This window comes from Bubalus kerabau, chromosome 1 (assembly GCF_029407905.1).
Source record: "Bubalus kerabau isolate K-KA32 ecotype Philippines breed swamp buffalo chromosome 1, PCC_UOA_SB_1v2, whole genome shotgun sequence".
In the NCBI taxonomy this organism is placed as follows: domain Eukaryota; kingdom Metazoa; phylum Chordata; class Mammalia; order Artiodactyla; family Bovidae; genus Bubalus; species Bubalus kerabau.
The window spans coordinates 211,856,530-211,880,525 of NC_073624.1; the positions used below are offsets into that span (position 1 = coordinate 211,856,530).

At 49.6% G+C, this 23,996-nt stretch overlaps 1 protein-coding gene across 2 annotated transcripts; it reads right to left on the reverse strand.

Annotated features, from left to right (window-relative positions):
• Nucleotides 1–12,646: 12,646 nt before the first annotated feature.
• On the reverse strand, nucleotides 12,647–22,786 carry PLPP2 (phospholipid phosphatase 2). 2 transcript variants are annotated; one of them, XM_055552527.1, is made up of 6 exons: nucleotides 22,657–22,786; nucleotides 19,427–19,578; nucleotides 18,995–19,269; nucleotides 13,759–13,816; nucleotides 13,364–13,540; nucleotides 12,647–13,116 (listed from the first exon to the last, which is right to left on the reverse strand). In XM_055552527.1, exons 1-6 carry the CDS (start codon nucleotides 22,706–22,708, stop codon nucleotides 12,967–12,969), a joined length of 864 nt encoding a protein of 287 aa, XP_055408502.1. In that variant the 5' UTR covers nucleotides 22,709–22,786; the 3' UTR covers nucleotides 12,647–12,966. The 2 variants fall into 2 exon arrangements, with proteins under 2 accessions (XP_055408502.1, XP_055408511.1); XM_055552536.1 differs by having other exon boundaries at nucleotides 22,698–22,771.
• Nucleotides 22,787–23,996: the final 1,210 nt, after the last annotated feature.

Sequence of the window (23,996 nt, forward strand, 5' to 3'; positions counted from 1 at the left end):
GACTTAAAGCAGCTCTCCTAGGAGGCACAGGTGCAAGCAGGGTCTCTCATTGTTGGACAGGGGGGTCTCGCCCTCATGTGGGAACTAGGATGTACATTTCTTGCAAAAAAAAAAAAAATCATCAATGAGCTCCACACTTCACAATTCACCCACATCAGGAAACTGAAATAACCTGTGTCTTTAAACATTTCAATGGGCAAAACAAAAATGTTACCGATTTCTCTGGCCATAGGATGATCAGGATCCAGAGCAGAGCCAGAAATTTCTTAGAGTACAAGCCCAGTGTCCTGTGAAGACAGACAGGATGTGACCTGATTCCAGCATCCTAGGCTTCCAGCAGGAGGCAGCCACAGTGGAAGCCTTCTGGAAAAGTATATTCTTTATTATTTTTTAATTTTTTAATTGAAGGATAATTACTTTACAGAATTTTGTGGGTTTCTGTGATACATCAACAAGAATCAGCCATAGGCACACTCGTGTCCCTTCCCTCCCAGACCTCCCTCCCATCTCCTCCCCACCCCACCCTTCAGCCAGTCACAGAGCCCCTGTTTGAGTTCCCTGAGTCATACAGCACATTCCCATTGGCTATCTGTTTTACACATGGTATTATACATTTCTATATTACTCTCCCCATACATCTCCTTCTCCCTCCTCTCCTCCCACCTTGTCCATAGGTCTGTTCTCTATGTCTGTTTCTCCATTGTCTCCCTGAAAATAAATTCATCAGTGCCATCTCTTCAGAGTCCATATATATGTGTCAGTATACAATATTTATATTTCTCTTTCTACTTCACTCTGTATAATGGGCTGCAGTCTGAAAAGTATATTCTTTATCAGAATAAAAATATATTCTTGAAATTGCAAGCACACTAGTTATTATTTGCAAACCTAGACTAACATATTCTTAAAAACTTGGCACCCTGATCTTTGCAGTTCCCATTGGTACCTTCACGTTCAAATTTTCTGGGTAGAAACAAGCCAACCTTTCAAATTAGTTTCTTCTAATTCTGTTATTTGTTATTATATGAACGAAAGGTCACACTTGAAAAAAATACAAGAAAATTCCTGCAAATAATTAGTGACTCAAAGAGCCCACAAGCTGCATATACTTTGCCTTCTAACAGTTTTTCTCCCTAAACAAACCTAAAAAAAAATGGCTCCCTGACTTGCTTGCTTCTCTGTTCAAACTGAGCTAAAATGAAATTGATATTCATATCAACAAGTTAGAGTTTTGAGTTTTGAGATGTGATACCAGGGTAACAGGGGCTGCAAACCACATTCTTAAAACATAGCTTAATTTCAAATTGGATTTAATTACACTAAGTGGTTACATGGAGTATGAACCAAGAGCCTAAATATAGCAGGCAATGTGTGAAGACAAATTTGATATCTCATATGTGAGAGTAAGGGCTTCCCTAGTGGTTCAGACAGTAAAGAATCTGCCTGCAATGCAGGAGACCTAGGATTGATGCCTGGGTCAGGAAGATCCCCTGGAGAAGGGAATGGCTTCCCACTCCAGTACTGTTGCCTTGAGAACTCCATGGACACAGGATCCTGGCAGGCTACAGTCCATGGGGTCACAAAGAGTGGGACATGACTGAGCGACTAATACTTTCACTTTTCTTTTTTTTTTAATGTGAGAGTAAAAGTTTCTTGTCAGATCTGCAGCTGGTATGCACAAATTGTTTTAGAATACTCTCCAACATAGATTGTCTCTAAGTCTGGTTAAGCGTGAAATTTATGAATTAAGAGGTGATCTATTCATTCCATGCAGGAATAGTACATTATTTTCACCAGTCTGTGAAACTTACACATAATCCACTCAAAATTTCAAGTAACAAAACATCTATCTTAAATTTATAGGCTCCTGGAAAATTACAGGCTCTCATATTGTGTTCTATAAGGAAACATTTCCTCTGCCCTTTCTGTTAACGACTTTTCATAGTAACACTTTAATGCCTCAGTTGCTGATATTATTACCAAGATAAACTTGTCCTCCTGGGTGAGAGAGGTGATTTGCTCCATTGCGATTGCTCTCTGGTCACATGGGTGTCCCAATTTCTAGTTATGTCCCTACATTCACTTTTTCTTTTTGTATCCATCCAATTATGCTTCTCAGATCTTCACAACACCCAATAATAAATACCTAGAGTCCCTTGGACTGCAAGGAGATCAAACCAGTCAATCCTAAAGGAAATCAATCCTGAATATTCATTAGAAGGACTGATGCTGAAGCTGAAGCTCCAATATTTCTGATGAAAAGAGCTGACTCATTAGAAAAGACCCTGCTGCTGGGAAAGACTGAAGGCAGGAGGAGAAGGAAGATTGAAGGCAGGAGGAGAAGGGGACGACAGAGGATGAGATGGTTGGATGGCATCACCAACTCAATGGACATGAGTTTGAGCAAGCTCCAGGAGATGGTGAAGGACAGGGAAGCTTGGCCTCCTGCAGTCCATGGGGTCACAAAGAGTGACTGAACAAAACCAAAAACAAGTTTGGATTATATTAAACACTCTTTCCATAGCTTTTCCCATATCAAAGGATTCAGAACATGGTGAAGCAGGGAGAAGGGTTGAGATTTTAAATGATTTATAAGGCCTCTAAAAAAAAAAAAATTAGACTGAGAAATCCTAGCATTTACTGGTCTATACAAATACTTCCCTGGTGGCTCAGACAGTAAAGCGTCTGCCTGCAATGTGGGAGACCTGGGTTCGATTCCTGGGTCAGGAAGATGCCCTGGAGAAGGAAATGGCAATCCAGTCCAGCACTCTTGCCTGGAAAATCCCATGGACGGAGGAGCCTGATAGGCTACAGTCCATGGGGTCACAAAGAGTCCGGACTGAGCAACTTCACTTTCACTTTCACAAATGAATTATAATGTGTCTTTTTTATGAAATTGCAACAAATGACTAGAGTTGCAACAAAATTAAGAGACTTTTATTTGGGATGATTTGAGTTGAAATAGGCTGCTGCTGCTAAGTCACTTCAGATCAGATTAGTCGCTCAGTCATGTCGGACTCTTTGGGACCCCATGAATCCCAGCACGTCAGGCCTCCCTGTTCATCACCAACTCCCGGAGTTCACTCAGACTCCCGTCCATCGAGTCAGTGATGCCATCCAGCCATCTCATCCTCTGTCATCCCCTTCTCATCTTGCCCCCAATCCCTCCCAGCATCAGAGTATTTTCCAATGAGTCAACTCTTCTCATGAGGTGGCCGAAGTACTGGAGTTTCAGCTTTAGCATCAGTCCTTCCAAAGAAATCCCAGGGTTGATCTCCTTTAAAATGGACTGGTTGGATCTCCTTGCAGTCCAAGGGACTCTCAAGAGTCTTCTCCAACACCACAGTTCAAAAGCATCAATTCTTCGCTGCTCAGCCTTCTTCACAGTCCAACTCTCACATCCATACATGACCACAGGAAAAACCATAGCCTTGATTAGATGAACCTTTGTTGGCAAAGTAATGTCTCTGCTTTTGAATATGCTATCTAGGTTGGTCATAACTTTCCTTCCAAGGAGTAAGCGTCTTTTAATTTCATGGCTGCAATCACCATCTGCAGTGATTTTGGAGCTCAGAAAAATAAAGTCTGACACTGTTTCCACTGTTTCCCCATCTATTTCCCATGAAGTGATGGGACCCGACGCCATGATCTTCGTTTTCTGAATGTTGAGCTTTAAGCCAACTTTTTCACTCTCCACTTTTACCTTCATCAAGAGGCTTTTTAGGTCCTCTTCACTTTCTGCCATAAGGGTGGTGTCATCTGCATATCTGAGGTTACTGATATTTCTCCTGGCAATCTTGATTCCAGCTTGTGTTTCTTCCAGTCCAGTAATGTCCAACTCTGTGCAACCCCATAGACGGAAGCCTACCAGGCTCCCCCATCCCTGGGATTCTCCAGGCAAGAACACTGGAGTGGGTTACCATTTCCTTCTCCAATGCATGAAAGTGAAAAGTGAAAGTGAAGTCGCTCAGTCGTGCCCAACTCTTAGCGACCCCATGGACTGCAGCCTACCAGGCTCCTTCATCCATGGGATTTTCCAGGCAAGAGTACTAGATGAGTGCATATGAGGATGTATGGGATGATACATACTTAAGGAGGTATCAACAAGTATGTATACATAAGTTGATAAAGTATACCTTTGTAAACAAAGCTAAAACATTTAACTATCTTTTTCACTATCTGATCCTTCCAGAATTTGCTATCTCCACCTGACTCCTCTATGGACTTGATGGTTTACTGACAAGAGATTAAAACTAATTACACAAATCATGGTTAGATGTGTTCTCTTTGTTTTGAAATTGTTTGTTTCTGTCTCTCTCTCATATGATCTTCTAAATGCTACTGTCTGTATCACTTATTTTGTCTACTTTATAAGATTGTCCCTCGCATTATCCACTGTGTAGCAAGGCCTCTGCATAGACATATTTTATATATTTCAAAATAGAGAAAGGAGTACGTCATGGCTGTATATTGTCACTTTGCTTATTTAATTCATATGCAGAGCACATCATGCGAAATGCTGAGCTGGATGAATCACAAGCTGGAATCAAGATTGCCGGGAGATATATCAACAACCTCAGATATGCAGATGATGCCATTCTAATGGAAGAAAGTAAAGAGAAACTAAAGAGCACCTTGATGAGGGAGAAAGAGGAGAGTGAAAAAGCTGACTTAAAATTCAACATTAAAAAAACTAAGATCATGGCAACTGGTCCCATCACTTCATGGCAAAAAAGAAGGGAAAAAAAAACAGAAGCGGTGGCAGATTTATTTTCTTGGCTCCAAAATCACTGCAGACAGTGACTGCACCACGAAAGTAAAAGACACTTGCTCTTTGGAAGAAAAGCTATGACAAACCTAGACAGCAAATTAAAAAGCAGAGTCATCACTTTGCCAACAAAAGTCTGCTGTGGCTGTAGGTGCCCTCCATCCACTCCACAGGGCAGAGACCACAGTCCCCTTACAGATTGTTACTAAATTAAGTCCTATGGACCCCGCTTGGTCCCTAGTCTGGCCGGGGCTCTGCCTCAACAGGGAAGGTTTCCTTCTTCCATTAGTAGTAGGTGATAATCAGTAGGTGACTATGAAACCAAAGCCGAGACCAACACAGCACAGGCTTTATTCAGAGGCCAAAGAATGCAGAAGTGAGAACTAAGTTCTCAGGTCAACTTCTCACCCACCTGGAGAGAGTGGCTTGATTATAAAGGGTAAGGGCAAAGAAGGGGGAGTGAGGCTAATGATGGGGAGCCAGGTGCATTAGGGGGAGGGGCAGGGCTTTTCCAAGGGAGTGAGGTGCCACCTCCTTTTTTATCATTTTTTGGTTCTACCTGTCTGGTCATGGCAAGGTAGGTGTGTCACCTAGTATGATAATACAGTAAAATCAACATACAATGAGACTCGAGGTCTGTTGGAGGTCAGATTCGTGGCCATCTTGGTCCCAGCTGGTTCCATCTGGTTTTCTTTCTTGGTAGCTTCTTCTCTTGTCTCTGGACTCCTTTAAAGACTTCTGTTAACCCCTGCTAAAGGGAGGGGTTGGAGGGCTGTGAGCAAGGACATCCCTTTTAAGGGTGGGTTCACGGGTTTTCAGCAAGCTCTGACAACAAGCCGAGGCTGAGATGGGCAGTCGGTCTGACACCTGCACAAGGCTACGGCCGGATGGGGAGGCAGTGAGCAGAGGGCAGGCAGTCAAGGGAGGTTCTGTGTTTACAGAGATGTGAACGTGGGTCCAGATGCACACTGCCTGCAGACCCTGCTGCAGAACCTGACTTCTCCGGAAGATACTGGGTGGGGAGGGGGTATTCAGGCAGCAGGGAAGACAGCTTGCTCTGGATGTTCATGTGGGAAAGGGGGGCACAGGAACAGGGGCTCTGCCTGCAAACCCCAGAACCACTCCCAGATCAGCTCCAGAACTGCTCCTGGAGTGGCAAGAAGAAGCGGGTCTCCCACCTACTAGACATGGAGGAAGGGGGTGGGGTGGGCAGGTCTCAGTCTTCATTGCAGCAATGGCTTTTTCTCTTGCAGCAAGCAGGGGGCTACTCTCTAGTTGAAGTGCACGGACTTCTCATTGCACTGGCTTCTCTTGTTGCAGAGCTCAGGCTCTAGAGCACGTGGGCTTCAGTAGTTGTGGTAAATAGGCTTATCTGTTCCACGGTATGTGGGATCTTCCCAGACCAGGGATTGAACCCATGTCCCTTGCATTGGCAGGCGAATACTCAGCCACTGGACCACCAGGGAAGTCCGGCACCACGTTCTTTGACTTCAATCTTGGCAATATTTTCTGGATCCGTCTTGTCAGCAAGGGTAACAAAAGCAGAATAAACCAAGAGGACTCCATCCAACTGAAAAGCTTTTCAGTGGTGACAAAGGAAACACTCCACAAAATGAAAAGGCAGCTTACTGCATGTGAGACAATACTTGCAAACTATACATGTAAAAAAAGAGTTCATATTCAAAATAGACCAAGAATTCACACAATTCGAACTCCAAAAGACTGAAAACGCAACTAAAAAATTGGCAGATTAACATATATACACGGATCAGTTCAGTTCAGTTCAGTCACTCAGTCATGTCCGACTCTTTGTGACCCCATGAACCACAGCACGCCAGGCCTCCCTGTCCATCACCAACTCCCGGAGTTTACCCAAACTCATGTCCATCAAGTCGGTGATGCTATCCAGCCATCTCATCCTCTATTGTCCCCTTCTCCTCCTGCCCCCAATCCCTCCCAGCATCAGGGTCTTTTCCAATGAGTCAACTCTTCGCATGAGGTAGTCAAAGTATTGGAGTTTCAGCCTCAGCATCAGTCCTTCCAAAGAGCACCCAGGACTGATCTCCTTTAGGATGGAACTATCTATAAAATAGAGAACTAATGGAACAACAGACTGGTTCCAAATAGGAAAAGGAGTATGTCAAGGCTGTATATTGTCACCCTGCTTATTTAACTTCTATGCAGAGTACATCATGAGAAATGCTGGGCTGGAAGAAACACAAACTGGAATCAAGATTGCCGGGAGAAATATCAATAACCTCAGATATGCAGATGACACCACCCTTATGGCAGAAAGTGAAGAGGAACTAAAAAGCCTCTTGATGAAAGTGAAAGTGGAGAGTGAAAAAGTTGGCTTAAAGCTCAACATTCAGAAAACTAAGATCATGGCATCCGGTCCCATCACTTCATGGGAAATAGATGGGGAAACAGTGGAAACAGTGTCAGACTTTATTTTTTTGGGCTCCAAAGTCACTGCAGATGGTGACTGCAGCCATGAAATTAAAAGACGCTTACTCCTTGGAAGGAAAGTTATGACCAACCTAGATAGCATATTCAAAAGCAGAGACATTACTTTGCCAACAAAGGTTCGTCTAATCAAGGCTATGGTTTTTCCTGTGGTCATGTATGGATGTGAGAGTTGGACTGTGAAGAAGGCTGAGCACCGAAGAATTGATGCTTTTGAACTGTGGTGTTGGAGAAGACTCTTGAGAGTCCCTTGGACTGCAAGGAGATCCAACCAGTCCATTCTGAAGATCAGCCCTGGGATTTCTTTGGAAGGAATGATGCTAAAGCTGAAACTCCAGTACTTTGGCCACCTCATGAGAAGAGTTGACTCGTTGGAAAAGACTCTGATGCTGAGAGGGATTGGGGGCAGGAGGAGAAGGGGACAACAGAGGATGAGATGGCTGGATGGCATCACTGACTCGATGGAAATGAGTCTGAGTGAACTCCGGGAGTTGGTGATGGACAGGGAGGCCTGGCGTGCTGCAATTCATGGGGTCGCAAAGAGTCGGACAGGACTGAGCGACTGAACTGAACTGAACTGAATGAGAATCTACTGAATAGCAACAGGGAACCCTACTCAGTGCTTTATGATGACCTAAATGGGAAGGAAATCCAAAGAGATACACATATACTTATAGCTGATTCACTTTGCTGTACAGCAGAAATATTGATAAGCAACTATACTCCAATAAAAATTAATTTTAAAAAAGTTTTTTCATCATTAAAAACCCAACTCTTAGCTTTAATCTTTTATATTGTTTTCCTGTTCTCTATTGTATTTATTTCTGTTCTAAACTTTATTTTCTCCTACTAATTTTGGTTCAAGTTTTTCAATAGTTCCTTGAAATCTAAGGGTGCTTATTGGAGATTTTTTTCCCTTTTTAATGCAGGCATTTATCACTATAAACTTCCCTCCTAGTACTGCTTTTACTGCATCTCACAAATTTTGGTAATTTGTTTTCATTTTTGTTTCAAGATACTTTTAAATTCACTTTTTATTTCTTCTTTGGCCCACTGATTATTCAAAGTGTGTTGTTTGATTTTCACCTATTTGTGAATTTTCCAGTTTTCCTTCTACTGTTGATTTCCAGTTTTCTTTCACTGTGGTCAGAAAAGTTTCTTGGAATATCAGTCTTAAGACTTGTGACTTGAGAATGTGCCATACATACTTGTGAAGAATGTACACCCTGCTGTTGGGCTAACAGTTCTACATACGTTGGTTAGGTCCATTTGGTCTATGGTGTTGTTATTCAAGTCCACTGATTGTGTGTGTGTGTGCTGGGGGGGGTGGGGGGTGGTCATTAGTTCTGTTAGATCTACCCATTATCGAAAGTGGATAGTATAGTCTCCACTGTAATTGTATGGTTATTTCTCCCTTCAGTTTAGTATATGCAGAAAACTCCAGTTAATGGATATAGATACTCAGCCACCAAGCATGTGGAGCTATCATCCACTCCTTAAGACTTTGACCTTAATCCCATCCTAACCCTAACTTCTAGGGACTAATGCTGAGACTGAAGCTCCAATACTTTGGTCACCTGATGTGAAAAACTGATTCATTAGAAAAGACCCTGATGCTGGGAAAGACTGATGGCAGGAGGAAAAGGGGACAACAAAGGACAAGATGCCTGGATGGCATCATCAATGTACATGAGTTTGAGCAAGCTCCGGGAGATGGTGAAGGACAGGAAAGGCAGGCGTCCTGCAGTCCATGGGGTCATAAAGAGCCAGACACACTGAGCAACTGAACAAACAAAATTAACCCCTACCCTTCACTTTACCTCAGAACCTTAACCCTAATTAAATTCTTAATTTTAATTCTCTAAATAGTGGGGGAGGGGTAAAAAAAATTTTTTTTAATTTCTCTAAATAAGAATATCTCAACAGTATTCCTCTGATGACAGAAATGTCCTTTATCTTCTCCTCTGCCTTCAGTGACTGATAAACTGGATTTTTATTTTGTTAATTCAAGTTAAATTGAATTTTAAAAGCCTCGTGTCATCAGTGGCTTGCATATTTGGACAAAGCCCCACCTGGTACCCTGGAGTTGATGTGAGAGGTCAGTATTTTCTCTGGAGGCCAAGAAGAGATGTGCATGGCGGGGACCCATGTACCTTTATAGGGTAGAAGCCTGTGGTCAAGCGATTCCAGCCTTCTTCCAATTGGAAATTCTTAGTGCCCTAGATTCACCCAACAATGAGGCTTTTTCAATTGTACAAACTGGGCCGCTTGGTTCCCCAAAAGTCACACTGAGAAAAATGAGGCCAACAGAAAAAACTTTAAATTCTAAGTTTATGTCAGACATGGGAAGTCAGCAGGCTGACAGGAGACCCTGGAGCTGTCCAGCTGCTGAAAATTGCTGTAAGAGCCTTAAGAAAAATCACCTGTTTTAAAAGTTGCAGTACCAACTGATCCCCCCTAAGAGGCGCTCGACGACTAACAGTATTCAGGGGGCTAGACAGGCAGGCTTGAGGCTACTAAGTTCCATGGCCTCAGGGGGTGACCCCCACATGGAGACCCCCCTACGAATGGCCTGTCCTCGCTCAGACAGACATGAACATGGTGAGACATGAAGACACCACATCCACTGCTTTTGGTTATCAAGAGCTGAAACTTCCACAGTCACCAACATTATAAAGAGCTTCAATTAGGATTTTATGTTGTTACAACTTAAACAGTGAATGAGAAAATGAATACATGATTTTTCAACTTAGGAAGATTTACTTAGGTCGAGTTTTCCTGTTTTGAACTAATGGAAAATTTTTCAAAATACAGTACAGAGAGTGACACAATGGATACCTATATGCAATTACTAAATTACTAAATGTTGCCACATCTTCATCCCATTTTTGTCTTGTGAAATACTGCCGGCCACAGCCCTTGAAAAGTTTCATTCCTGTACTCTTCAGTGTGTGTGTGTGCGCACGCTCACACGCGCATGCACATGCATGCTCTGTAGTGTCTGATTCTTTGCAATCACATGGACTATAGCCCGCCAGGCTCCTCTGTCCATGAGATTTTCCAGGCAGGAATACTGGAGTGAGTTGCCATTTCCTCCTCCAAATACTCTTCAGTATGCACCTATAAAAAAGCAAGGATGACTTCCCACAAAACCACAGCACTGTGCCACACTTCACAAACAACAGAAATTCCTGCACGTGGTTCAATACTCAAGCTAGGAGGGGTTTTCCAAAGCCTATTAACATCTGATGGTTAGGGGGATATTGAACATGGAGAGCATACCATGAGAAATGATATTTACCTGGCTAAGAATCTAGGAGCTGCCCATGAGAATCAACTAAATACCACCACCACCATCCCCCACTGTCAAGAGAGGAAAAAAGAAAAGTACAATTTTTGCTGTAGAACCATAAGGAGCATAAACCTCAGATTACACATAAGAGCTTCCCACAGCTCCGTCTGGGTGTAGCAATATGTCCCAGTGTTTCAGTGTGATCATATACTGATGCCTGGATTCGTAAGAAACAGTGAACCTGAGACAGAGCATCTCTGCTCTTCTCAATAAGATGCAGGCCAGTGCATGCACCACCCCCCAAGGGCTGTGAGCTGCCTGAAGACCCTTTGGGGATGGACTCTCCTCTGCTCTCACACTGTGATTCCTTGGGGTCTTTGTTGAGCCCGAGACCCTCCCAGAGTCAAGGCCAAGAACCATACTCTCATCTCCCTCCTCCTGCGCTTCTGCTCCTCAAGGTCATCGGGGCAATGGAGTTCTTCATCTCCAGGGAGGGCTGCTAGGCTCCATGTCTGCCTCCAAGCATTAAATTATCCTGCTCAGTCCTGCAAGGGCTTCAGAATAAGATGGGTTCTGGGTGCAGATAAAATGGAAACAGACACTTAAAAAGAAACCACCCATTTTGCTCAGACCTTTGATGAAGATTAAACTTCCTACTTACACTGTGACTGCACCGATGAGCTCTGTGTGCTCAGAAAGTTTCAGGGACACTGGCCCATCGGTGGCCAGGCCCAGAAGCTCCAGTGTCACCTTGGACACCTTCCTGGCGCTGGGAGTCCAGCCCTCGCTGTCTGCTTCACTTCCTGACTCCCACTCGGGCCCACACTTCCCTCTACTGCCCATTCTCTAAATTTTTCCCAATTATGAAGTCTCCCCCACAGAGCTTTCAAACCCATTTTCCCTTTTTGAGGTGTGTTTGTGGCCACATCTGTGCTGCTTCCCTGACATTCACTGATGTGGATGGTGAGGGAGGGGTTCCCATTCCAGGGCAGAGGGCGCAGGGGCTACGTACACAGGGTCCATGTAGCAGGAGGGGTGCAGTCAGCTTGACTGAGGGAGTTGGGGGACTGGGAACTTCAGGGGTTCAGCTGCAGGTGGGCACTGCTGAGATGGGACAATTGGGGAGCAGCGGTCCCGGTCATTAAAGGGGAGTGACTCTGAGGCCTGGGTGGGAAGGGGGTGCATATATCCCTGAGCAGAAACGGGACAAGGAGCCTGCTCCAGGCCCAAACAGCACATGTCATCTTCCACATAACAACCCTGGCAGAATGGGGTACTGCCCCCTCACTGGACCTGGGCATAGCTCTGCACACAGTCATCTCTGGGGTGCTGGCCATGCTCCTCAGTTCAGTTGAGTCGCTCCACTGTGTCCGACTCTTTGCAACCCCATGAATTGCAGCACACCAGGCCTCCCTGTCCATCACCAACTCCCGGAGTTCACTCAAACTCATGTCCATCTACTTGGTGATGCCACCCAGCCATCTCATCCTCTGTCATCCCCTTCTCCTCCTGCCCCCAATCCCTCCCAGCATCCAAGTCTTTTCCAATGAGTCAACTCTTCGCATGAGATGGCCAAAGTATTGGAGTTTCAGCTTTAGCATCAGTCCTTCCAAAGAACACCCAGGACTGATCTCCTTTAGAATGGACTGGTTGGATCTCCTTGCAGTCCAAAGGACTCTCAAGAGTCTTCAACCCCACAGTTCAAAAGCATCAATTCTCCTACCCACATCCAAATCTCTGGCCTGCTCCGGGTCCCCCAGCAGACACCTCCTTACTGTGGAGACACTTCTCCGCCCAACCAGGACTCAGGCCTCTCCTAGCCTCTCAGGCCTTGGGGGCCAAACAAAAGTAGGTACCTTTTGTTCAGGGCTCCCTCCCTCTGCAGGGTGACCCCAACCTTAGCGCGGGCCTGCAGCAGACTGGACCAGTCTGGCAGTCAGCTTTCCTTCCACTTACCTCACGCCCATAAGACCAGAGTAGCAACCCAGGCATGGCTGACCCACCCAGCTATGCCCACACCTGGGCTCAGCTGAGCCCCTGACCAGCAAGCACCCCCCTACCCCTGCTGTAGGAACAGAGTCCTCAGAACGGCCACAAGAAACTGGTACTGATAACATTCATCAAGCAAATGCCCTATTTTACTAAAAATCCACGTATACATTACATTTTACAAAAACAGCATCCATCAGGATCTCTCAGTCCCTTCCCTAAGCCAACAAAAGATGGGGGCTCCGAGGAAGCGTTCCCCTCCAAATGCTAGGGCTGCCCCAGGCATCCTCAGACCCCTGGTCCAGTGCACAGAAGGTGGAGTTAGTGGAGCCCCTGCCAGGATCCAGCCTGGGGCCTGTGCAGGGCCCTCACCACCATGCCAGGTGAGGGGCCTGCCGGGACCATGGACACACTGCCCCCACCAGAGCCCCAGCTGGACGCAGCTCCGGCCTCAGGAGGAAGACACAGGGTACCCGTAGTGGTTGCAGTCAGTCTCGCCCAGGGCCAGCGTCAGCGACAGGCTGGGCTTCCGTTCCAGGTCCTCCTCCTCCGGGCAGTGCTGCGGGGGCCGAGCTTTGAAGAAGTCGGAGATGTACCGGACCTGGCAGAGAAGAGGGAGGCAGGAGCTGCTTGGGTGGGAACAAGACAGGCCAGGCAGGCTGGGCACAGTGGGGCAGGGGAGCCCAGGAGTTGAAGGGCCTCTAGAGGGGATCAATGAGAGAGCAGAGTTGGGGTCTTAAGGGAAGATGGGAGCACAGGGCAAGGTCTTGGAGAGGCAGCCAAGAGAGGGCAGGGGTTCCAGAATCGGGTCTCTGTTCAGGGCAGGGGGTCGGGGCCTGGGAGCTCACAGTGAGGCTGGCCACCAGCGCCCCCTGCAGGAGGCCGACGAGAACATCACTCCAGTGGTGTTTGTGGTCAGACACGCGGGTGTAGCCCACGTACAGGGCGAAGGCTACCAGGAAGAACTGAACGGTGGGCCGCAGCAGCCGTGCCCACTTCCAGCAGAGCCGGGCCTGCACGTAGAGCTGCGGTCCGAGAGCAGAGTCAGTCGGACACCCACCAGGCCCACCCTGCCCGCCACATGGACGGCAACCCTGGGGCCACAAGCCTAGAATCCCCAGACACGGGGCCCCCAGTTTTTATCAACACGCCAGAACCTCCACCTCCGCCCTGGCTCTCCCAAGGCCCAGGGAAGGGCTGGCCACAACACACCAGTCACACCAGTCACAGACAGCAGACTCACCGCCAAGAATACCATGCAGTACATGCCAAAGGAGGAGTGTCCGGAGTAGAAGGACAACCTGAGAGACAGAGGGTGGTGGGGTCATGGAGTGGTGTGGAGAGGGCAGCCAGAGGATTTACTCTGTCCTCCGCCTCCAGACACCCGGCCCCCGCCTCGCCCCCCAGGGTCCAGGACTTTATGTAAAAACAGGGAGAGTGCTGGATGCCCTCAGTACTTCCCTTTCGAATTTTCTGACCATGTGGTCAAGTCTCATGGGCTTTAAGGCATCACCACGAAGCTGCTTCAGGCCCTGAAGGCAGAACCCAGGACCCACAACTGGGTCCAGACAGCAGCTCCACTTTCACTGTGTTTCTTCTCAAGATTATTTTCCACCTGTGCTCACTGATATAAGGTTTGCATTTTCTTTTTATAGAATTTCAAATTTTAACATAGGACATCAAAGGAGTAAGTCAAGGCTGCATATTGTCTCCTTGTTTATTTAACTTATATGCAGAGTACAACATGGGAAATGACAGGCTGGAAGAAGCTCAAGCTGGAATCAAGACTGCCAGGAAAAATATCAATAACCTCAGATAAGCAGATGACACCACCCTCATGGCAGAAAGTGAAGAGGAACTAAAGAGCCTCTTGATGAAGGTGAAAGAGGAGAGTGGAAAAGCTGGCTTAAAATTCAACACTCAAAATACAAAGATCATGGCATCTGGTCCCATCACTTCATGACAAATAGATGGGGGAAAAATGGAAACAGTGACAGACTTTATTTTCTTGGGCTCTAGAATCACTAAGGACAGTGACTGCAGCCATGAAATTAAAAGACACTTGCTCCTTGGAAGAAAAGCTATGACAAACCTACACATATTAAAACACCTACACATATTAAAAAGCAGAGACATCACTGTGCCAACAAATGTCTGCACAGTAAAAGCTATGGTTTTTCCAGTAGTCAAGTATGGATGTGAGTTGGACCATTAAGAAGGCTGGGCACCGAAAAATTGATGCTTTTGAACTGTGGTGCTAGAGAAGACTCTTGAGAGTCCTGTGGACTGCAAGGAGATCAAACCAGTCAATCCTAAAGGAAATCAACCCTGAATATTCACTGGAAGGACTGATGTTGAAGCTGAAGCTGCAATTCTTTGGCCACCTGATGCAAAGAGCCGACTCACTAGAAAAGACCCTGATTCTGGGAAAGACTGAAGGCAGGAAGAGAAGGGGACGACAGAAAATGAGACTGCTGGATGACATCGCCGACTCAGTGGACATGAGTTTGAGCAAGCTCCAGGAGATGGTGAAGGACAGGGAAGCCTGATATGGTGCAGTCCATGGGGTCATGAGGAGTCAGACACAACTGAGCAACTGAACAGCAACAAAGGACATCAATGGACAAGAAAGAAAATGGCAGATTGAGAGATCCCACCCCATGAAAGTGACTGGAAAACTGACCATGGTCAGAGCCAGACTGGCGGTGGCATGTGAACCAGAGAAAGGAGCAGACCTACCTCCCAATGCCTGAGACTGTACGGTCCTGACCGGTGCCTCCCTGGAGCACTGGCCATAAACACTGACAGCAAACGCAACAGTCACCACTGCCTGGGGCAGTAAATGCAGGAGGACAGGAAGGCTAGCCAGGACGCCGAGAGGAAAGGCCAGGGTGAGCTGCTCTGCAGAATGAGGCTGGGAATCTGGGGGCCAGGCTGGGCCCCTCAGCAAAGACCTGCCAAGGTGCTCCTCTCTCCGCTCCGGCCAACTCGCAGACGTGTCAATTGACATGGCCCACATGGCACATGTACCCCAACATATACATGTACCCACACAGCACACATACCCCAAAACACACATACCCATAGGGCACACGTACCCCAACACAGCACACAAACCCCAACACACACGTACCCCACACAGCATACATACCCCAACACAGCAATGTACCCCAACACACACATACCTCACACAGCACACTTACTCCGACACACACTACCACAACTCAGCACACATAAAACAACATGGCACAAGTACCCCCCACAGCACACCTACTCCAACATACACACACCCCAGTACACAGACCCCAACAAGGCAGATGTACCTCAACACACACATACCTCAACATTCACGTACCCCACACAGCGCACAAAGCCCATCTGTAAAATGAAAGCTTTTCTTACGTGGATCCAGGTATTTAAGGACATATCTGTCTACTCACTAGCTTATCACTCAGCTAACAGCACAACTTCACGGCCACTCATGACAAAGAACAAAGACTTTACAAAATTAGTTCAGAACACTTACCTAGCAACCAACCAATGACAACAAACAACAAAAACAACAGAAGAATCTGGTTTCCAGATGTATGCTACATTATATGTATGTATGCTGCATTATAACATTAAAAATGCTCAGGGAAAGGGGACACATATATACCTGTAGCCAATTCATGTTGATGTATGGCAAAAACCATCACAATATTATAATTATCCTTCAATTAAAATTAATTAATTAATTTAAAGAAAACTGCCCAGGGACTTCCCTGGTGATCCAGTGGCTAAGCCTCCTGACTCCCAATGCAGGCAGCCCAGTTCCATCCTTGGTCAGGGATCTAGATCCCACATGCTACAACTAAGATAGACCTGGTGCAGCAAAATAAGTAAATAAATAAACAGTTTAAATATATTTATGTAAAACAAACCAAAAAAAAAGCCAAGTTTTCAACAACAATAAATATTTATAATAGATGTACAAAGAAATGTGGGAAATGCCCAGGGGAAAAAAAGTCTATTACTAGAAGCAGTCGCTAAGAGACTCAGATATCAGACTTACTAGATAAAGGCTTTTTTTTTTTAAGTTTGGTAGATAAAGACTTTTAATCTGCCATTTAAAATATGTTCAGAGAGCTAAAATGAGAATGATGTCTGACCTAATAGAAGAGTACCAAAAAGAAACAGAAGTTGTAAGAAGGAATCAAATAGAAATTCTGGAGTTCAAAACTATAGTATGTGGAAGATGAAATCACCAGAGGGGCTCAAAAGCAGACTGTGCAGGCAGAAGAGCGTGTGAACATGGAGACAGGTCAATCAAGACTTTTGGTGTAAGGAACAAAAAATGAAAGGAATGGAGAAAGTTCAATGAACTTCAGTCTTGTGGAACACCATCCAATGTACCAACATATGTACAACAGAAGTCCCAAAAGGAGAACAGAGAAAGGGGCAGAAAGAATATTTCAAGAGGAAATACCTAATAACTTCCCACATTTGATGACAAACATCCATCCACACACCCCAAAGGCTCAATGAACTCCAAAGAGGATAAACTCTAAGACAGCACAGCACAACACAGTCAAGCTACCAAAAGATGGTGAAGATCTCAAGAGCTGCAAGGGAAGGCATTCGTTGTGTACAAGAAATCCTCAATAAGATGAACAGCTAATTTCCCATCAGAAACCATGGAGGTCAGAAGGATTTCAAGTACTGAAAGAGAAAACCCTGTGAATCATGAATTCTACATGTGGCAAAATGATCCTGTAAAAATAAAAAGAAGTTTAGACATTTCCAAACAAACAAGAACCAATAAAATCCATAGCTGATATGCCTACAAGCTCTATGAGAAATGCTAAAGGGAGTCTTCCATGGAGGAATGAAGGATACTAGTCAGTAACTCAAATCTACAAAAAAGACACAAAAGACACCAATAAAAGTAATTACAAAACATAAACAGCAGTGTGAATGTATTCTGGTGTATAATCCTATATTTCCCTACATGATTTAGAAAAGAAAAAATCAGCTAAAGAAAAAAAACTAGACTAACTGGATGATTCCACAGTAGATATCACATTATTATGCTATCCATCTGAAAGTAATACAATGTGGCAACTATGGGCTTCCCAGGTGGCACTAGTGGTAAAGAACCCACCTGCCAATGCAGGAGACGTAAGAGACGCGGGTTCAGTCCCTGAGTTGGGTAGATCCCCTGGAGGACAGGGTTTCCTTGGTGGCTCAGTGGGTAAAAGAATCTGCCTGCAATGCAGGAGACTGGGTTCGATCCCTTGGTCGGGAAGATCCCTTGGAGAAGGACATGGGAACACACTCCAGTATTCTTGCCTGGGAAATCCCATGGACAGAGGAGCCTGGTGGGCTACAGTCCATGGGGTCGCAAAGAGTCAGACAGGATTGAGCAACTAAACCACCACCTGGAGGAAATGGCAACCCACTCCAGTATTCTTGCCTGGAGAAGCCCATAGACAGAGGAGCCTGGTGGGCTACCAGCCCATTGGGTCGCAAAGAGTCAGACAAAACTGAGGTGACTTAGCATGGCAAATATAGCTTAATTTTTTTTTAACCATATAAAACAGTTATTATAAATCTATGTTGATGAGAACATGATGTATAAAGATAAAATCTGTGACAATAACCTCATAAGGGGGTGGAGATACATGGCTGCAAACGTTTTGCACAGTAAGCACCTATGAACAGAAAAAGCAGTAATGGGGAAAAAAGCAGTAATGGAGAAATTTTCTTTTAAAGATACAATATATAGAAAACAAATAACAAGACAAAGGACATTCACTGTGAGAAAAGGATCAATCCATTCAGAGATATAACAACAAAGATGCAAGCACCTTAACTTGGAAACACTGCAGAATCCAGACCTGAAAGGACAGAGGGTGTGATTCCACGGATAGGAAATGTTCAAAACAAGCCGAGCCACAGACACAGAGTGGGTTCCTGGTTGTCAGGGGCTGGGGTGGGGGTGACAGCTCATGGGTGTGGGCTTTGTGTGTGTGTGATGAAAATATTCTAGAATATTAGAGGAAGACGGATGCACACCTGGGAATGCACTAGAAACCAACAAATTGTGCATATTAAGATGGTTAAATTGGTGGATTTTATGTTTGGGGAATTTTATTAAATTTTTAAAGAAGGAAAATGGGACATCAATCAAATGAAAATTTCACCAGTAGAGACGGTGAGAGGACAGAGCAGAACGTGAGGGTGGGGGCCGGACATTTCGGGGAGGTGGGTCACCCCTCCTGACACCTCCTGCTCTGCCCCAGGGCCAGATACCCCAGCCCCAGCTAAGCTCCCTGCTGGTATGATGCAGGTACAGGTACCTCCAGGCCTTGCTCCTGCCCGTTCTCCCCACCTTCTCAACCTGGCAGCTCACCCCGCAATACACAGCTCCTGAGGGCCCTTCTGCAACCTCTACCCTCCTCCCCGGGTGGGGCATCTGTGGTCCAAGCACTGCCCACCTGGACTCCGTGACGTTAGCAGGGCTCCCCCTGCACACCTCCACCTGCACGTACGCCGAGCAGTTGACGCGGCTCCAGTCAGGGTCACACACAGCCAGGAAGTTGGGCCGCAGGCGGCCGGTCATGTACTTGGCCAGGTCTGTCAGGGACTGGCTCACTGCCGCCCCAAACAGGAACGTCCCTACCACCTTGTAGAGGGCGGCCAGGTAGTTGTTGAAATCAGAGCGGGAGTAGAGGCGGTCCGTGTACACCAGGTAGGCTTCCCCGGCCGACACCTGCAGGCAGCAGCCGGGGTCTTCAGGGTTCCCAGCCTCTCTGAGGTCACCGGGGAACTGGGGACCCAAGAGGGCTCTCTTCCGCACAAACGCCACCCCAGGCAGGACTGGACCTGCCAACGCCCCAGCCGCCACCCCGCACACCCTCCTGCCTTACAAGGATGACAGTGGCTGTGATGATGACCCCGGCCATGAGCCCATGGGTGATGGTGTCTGGACGGTAGGGGTATCGGATGGAGTCATCTCCACAGTAGAAACCTCGCTTGTACGGAGTGTTGACGAACGTCAGGATGGCGCAGGGCAGAGCGGCTGGGGGCGTGGGAGGAGAGGAGGCCGGTAGCCACGAGGTGCTCCCCACAGCTGCTCCCCAGCTGAGCCCCACACTCAGCTGTGCCTTCGTCTGGCACCTGGACCCAGCCTCGGCCTCCCTCCGGGTCTCCTCACCTCCCTGCCCACCCGACAGTCAGGAGGAGCTTTCCTCATGGTAAATGAGAGGTCGCCACCCTGGTTAAAACCCCTTGTGATTCCCCTTCATATCAGATCAACACTCAGGTCCTACCCAGGCCAAGCATCCACCCTCTGCACACGGCCCACCCTCTCCCACCCCTTGCTTCCCTCCAGCCTCCTCCACTCTGCCCTTCACCCAAAGCCAGCAGGCAGCCACCCGGGCCTCTGCTCACAGCGCACTGGCTGCCCAGAACAGTTCTGACTGACTCCCGTCTGTCCCACTGACCGCCCACTCCTGGGGCCCCTCTCACAGCCTTTCTCCAGGGTCCTCACTTTGTGTAATCTGCAATCACCCTGTGATTCCTGAATGACTCCCCAGACACTGCTCCCCCACATTGAGCACCTGGGGGGCCTGTCATCATCAAGGACTAGTCTCTGGAGCCTTCTCAGGTGGGGCCTGGCAGAGATAAGTGTCTTTCCAGGTAGTGCTAGTGGTAAAGAACTCACCTGCCAATGCAGGAGATATAAGAGACTTGGGATCCATCCCTGGGTTGGGAAGATCCCTTGGAGGAGGGCATGGCAACCCACTCCAGTATTCTTGCCTGGAGAATCCCATGGACAGAGGAGCCTGGCAGGCTACCATCCATAGGGTTGCAAAGAATCGGACACTACTTAAGTGACTTAGCACACATACACACAAAATGAGAATGCCCTGCTTGTTGTTCTAGGGTTGGCCACAGACCAGGAACACCTGATGAGACATCTGCATCCACACGCTGTCCCTGAGCCAGCCACACAGGGACCGGACAGCCCCGGCCCAGGCCAGGGAGCTCAGTCCAAAGGTACATTCAGGAGTCACAAGTCATGACCAGACCCTGCCTGGCACAGCCGCAGCCCCGGAGTCCAGAGGCCCCAGGAGCCAAGGGCGGCCTGGGGCACAGGGCTCCCCACCCCCCCAGGGTGGGAGCACAGAGACAAACCCAAGCAGGGTGCCCTTTGGCCCTGGCAAGGCAGGTGACATGTGAAAACAGGTGTGACCAGAGCAAGGGGAGGGCAGGGCCACACCCCCTTCCAAAGGTCAAGTTCAGGGCCCTGGGGACCACCCATGATGGTGCTGGTGCTGGGAAAGGCTTGATGAAGAACACAGAGGTCTGGCTCATGGAGCTGAGGGGCTGGGAATAAAAATAACACGCATGGCAAGACTGGGAGGTGACCGTGGCTGTCAGTGGAGTATTGGGCAGGACACATGGGGAAGGTGGCTTCAAAATTCAGAGGACATCTGGGGAAGAGCACCCCCAGAGGGGCGGCCAGTACAAAGGCTGGAGAGTCTGGAGAGCCGAGTGCTGGGGGGAGCGAGGTGGGGTGAGCAGAGGGAGCAGGCTAGAGACAGAGAGGCTGAAGAGCAGAGCCCTGCAGGGGTGGGGAAGGGGGCTAGAAGAGGCTGAGAAACCAAGTCGAGCCCCACTCACAGGGCCTGAGCAGAGCAGGGTCTCCCATGGCAGGGGGGCAGTGAGTCAACCTCCAACTCCCGTCCCCCAGGCCCAGCCCTTTCCCCTGGATATCCTAATCTCCAGGGTCAGAACTGGGGCAGGCTCTCCTGGGATTCAGGAGTCCGCTGCCTCCCTCTGCCTGAGCCACTCTGGCTCAGGTGTCCCCACGGCAGACACGCTAGAGCCTTCCTGACCTTGCGTTGACCCCCGTGTTTCCCTTGGGGCCCTTGTCACCATCTAAAACTGAACTGCTGCTGCACTGAAGCTTCTAGACTGGGAGCTGGGTCGGCCTGGGCCCCAGTCCCTGACACACCAGCAACCCCACCCAACCTAATCTCTGCTCAGTCACCCCCGGCTGTGTGACCTCCAGAGGGAACCCAAACATCCCTGGGTGGAAACTGGGGGACACAGCAGCACCCTCTCACAGGCTGACTGGAGGAAAAGGTTTAATTATCACAGGCGTCATAGTGTCTAGTATACAGTAAGTGCCACAAAAACGATTAAAGACGTGCTCAGGAAAGGATGCCCAAGGTGGACAGACACACACAACCCCCTCTCCCAGGACTCCAGCTGCCACCTGGCCCTTCCCAAAAGGGGTCACTTCTGGGATTTGGGGGCATGCACTACCTCGGCCTGCAGCCAGGGCAGACCCCTCCCGTCCCAGCGGAGGCGCAGGAACCAGACTGGGGGGAGGGCAGTTGAGGCTGGAGGGGCCCCTCCCTGCGCTGGGGTAGAATTCCGGGGCCATTGTCCGCACAGCCCCGGAGCAAACACTCAGCCTTTGTTTCCGAGCCCCTGGGGGGGTGGGGGAGAGGGGGCTGGGGCTGCCCCTTCCCCCAACCTGGCCCGCAAACCCGCCCGACAGGTTTGATTCGCGCCACCCCGAGGCCCCCAGTTCGACAACAGCCGGGGGCCCGGTTTCTCTCCCGGACTCTCTCCCAGCTCTCCCAGGCCCGAGACCCGAGGGCGAGTGTTCGAATCCCACCACCGCCCGGGCACCCCCGGCCGGGGCTCCGCCCTCCCAAAACCAGCCGACCCGAGCCTGGCGCGCGGCGGAGGGCCTACAGGGGCGCCCCGCGGCCGTGCCCCCCGCCCTGCCAGCCCCACCCGGCCGCCGCCCGCGTGAATCACCAGCCGGGCCTGGCCAGGCGAGGCAGGCGGTGGAGGGGGTGGGGGTGGCGAGCGGCCCCGGAGGCGACTTCCTGCTGCTGCGGAGGGGCAAGGGGCACCGACCCCTCCGACCGGAGGCCCGCGGGGGAAACCAAGGCCCCGGAGGGCGCGAGCAGACGTCCGGGCCGGTGGAGGGGGCGAGGAGGTGACCCAAGGCTCCGCCCACCTCCAGAGGCCTCCGAGGGGTGGAGGCCCCCGGTCCTACAAAAGTTCGGGGGGATCGGGGACGGGGCCGCCGGGAAGGGGTCCACCCACGCCCCCAGGCCCCTGAGGCTCTTACCGACCAGCACGCACAGCACGTCGAGCAGTACGAAGACCCACCTCCGCTCCATGCCGCCCCCGCCCGGGCCGCGCCCGCGACCCCCGGCGCCCGTCCCACCGCGTCCCGTCGCGTCCCGGCTGGGCCGCAGGGTCACATGGCCTCGAAGCCCGGCCCAGCCAGGGGGTGGGGAGGTGGGGGAAATGAGGGGGGCAGGGCCCGGGAGGGGCGGACGGGGCGGGGCCGCCTGGGGAGGGGGCGGACTTTGCCCCCGCCCCGCCCGCGGCCCGCGGAGGGGGGGGCGGGGGGGGCGGGGCGTGGGCAACCGGGTCGGTACCGGCCCGCGACTGGAGGAGGGTTGCGGGTCTAGGAGCTGGCAGAGTCGTCGGCGCCCAGCACGCCCCCCGCCCCCAACGGGAGGCTGAGGCCGGGGGATTGCCAGTCCGGGGTCACCCCGCAGCGTTCGCGTCCGGCCGCACGCCCTGGGCACCCACACATTGGATCGTCTGAGTCTGGTCGGGAGAAAGAACGAACAAACGAAGGAATGTGTGAGGGGCAGCCGGACAGGCCGGCAGGACGGGGCGTGGAGGACGGAGCTCGGGTACCCCAGGACCGTCCCTGCGGGCCCCTCGGCGCGCCTCGGTTTCCTCTTTGGGGCACTCGAGCCCCTGTGTGCGCGTCTGAATACTTCTGAACCAGGAAGTGTCTACAAACCGATGGGGCGTCGTGGCTTAACGGCAGGGTTTTTTTCTTTCCTCTTGGTGCTTAAAATCCTGGTGGCCCCTATACATCCCCGGCATTTGAAAGTCATTTCCTCAACGCCCACCCGGTTTGTGCCAGCCCTGCTCCCATGTGGCACACTTCCCACCCCCGTTTACAGGGAGCAAGTCGTGCCCAGAGGACTTGCTCACACACTGCAAAGGGTAAACTTAGGGTCGTGCCCTACGTCCCCTCCAGGTCCCAAGGACTGAGCTGGGACGTGCAGGGGTTCGACACACCCGCACTGGATTCTTTGGGCCGCAACCATATGAGAGGCGTTGGGGAATGTCACCACCTCCGGGAGAGCCCTGGACAAGAGAGGACACGCGAGGTTCTGCCACTCTCTCAAAGTCACACAGGGAGAATAGGCAGGGCTGGGGTTTGAACCCAAGCGGCCTGGCCCTAGCCCCACCCCCGCCAACAATCTGAAAACAGATGTTCTGGACCCTTTTTTTTAGAGATGAAGGGAGCCAGGTCCAGAGAGGAGCATCCTCCAAGGTCAAGCAGCTGAGAGGTGGACTCAGTGCCCCCTTCCTGAGGGAGCGGGGGTCGACAGAGAGACAAGGTGTTGGGGTCGGGGGTGGGGGGTGGGGGTGACAGTG

What these genes read in the sequence shown, in the direction of transcription:
- PLPP2 (XM_055552527.1), bottom strand. Translation starts at nt 22,708, where the DNA reads ATGGAGCGGAGGTGGGTCTTCGTACTGCTCGACGTGCTGTGCGTGCTG. An exon ending in TCACAGCCACTGTCATCCTT is followed by an intron (nt 19,270 to 19,426) that starts GTAAGGCAGGAG and finishes TGCTGCCTGCAG; the next exon opens with GTGTCGGCCGGGGAAGCCTA. An exon ending in GCTAACGTCACGGAGTCCAG is followed by an intron (nt 13,817 to 18,994) that starts GTGGGCAGTGCT and finishes TCTGTCTCTCAG; the next exon opens with GTTGTCCTTCTACTCCGGAC.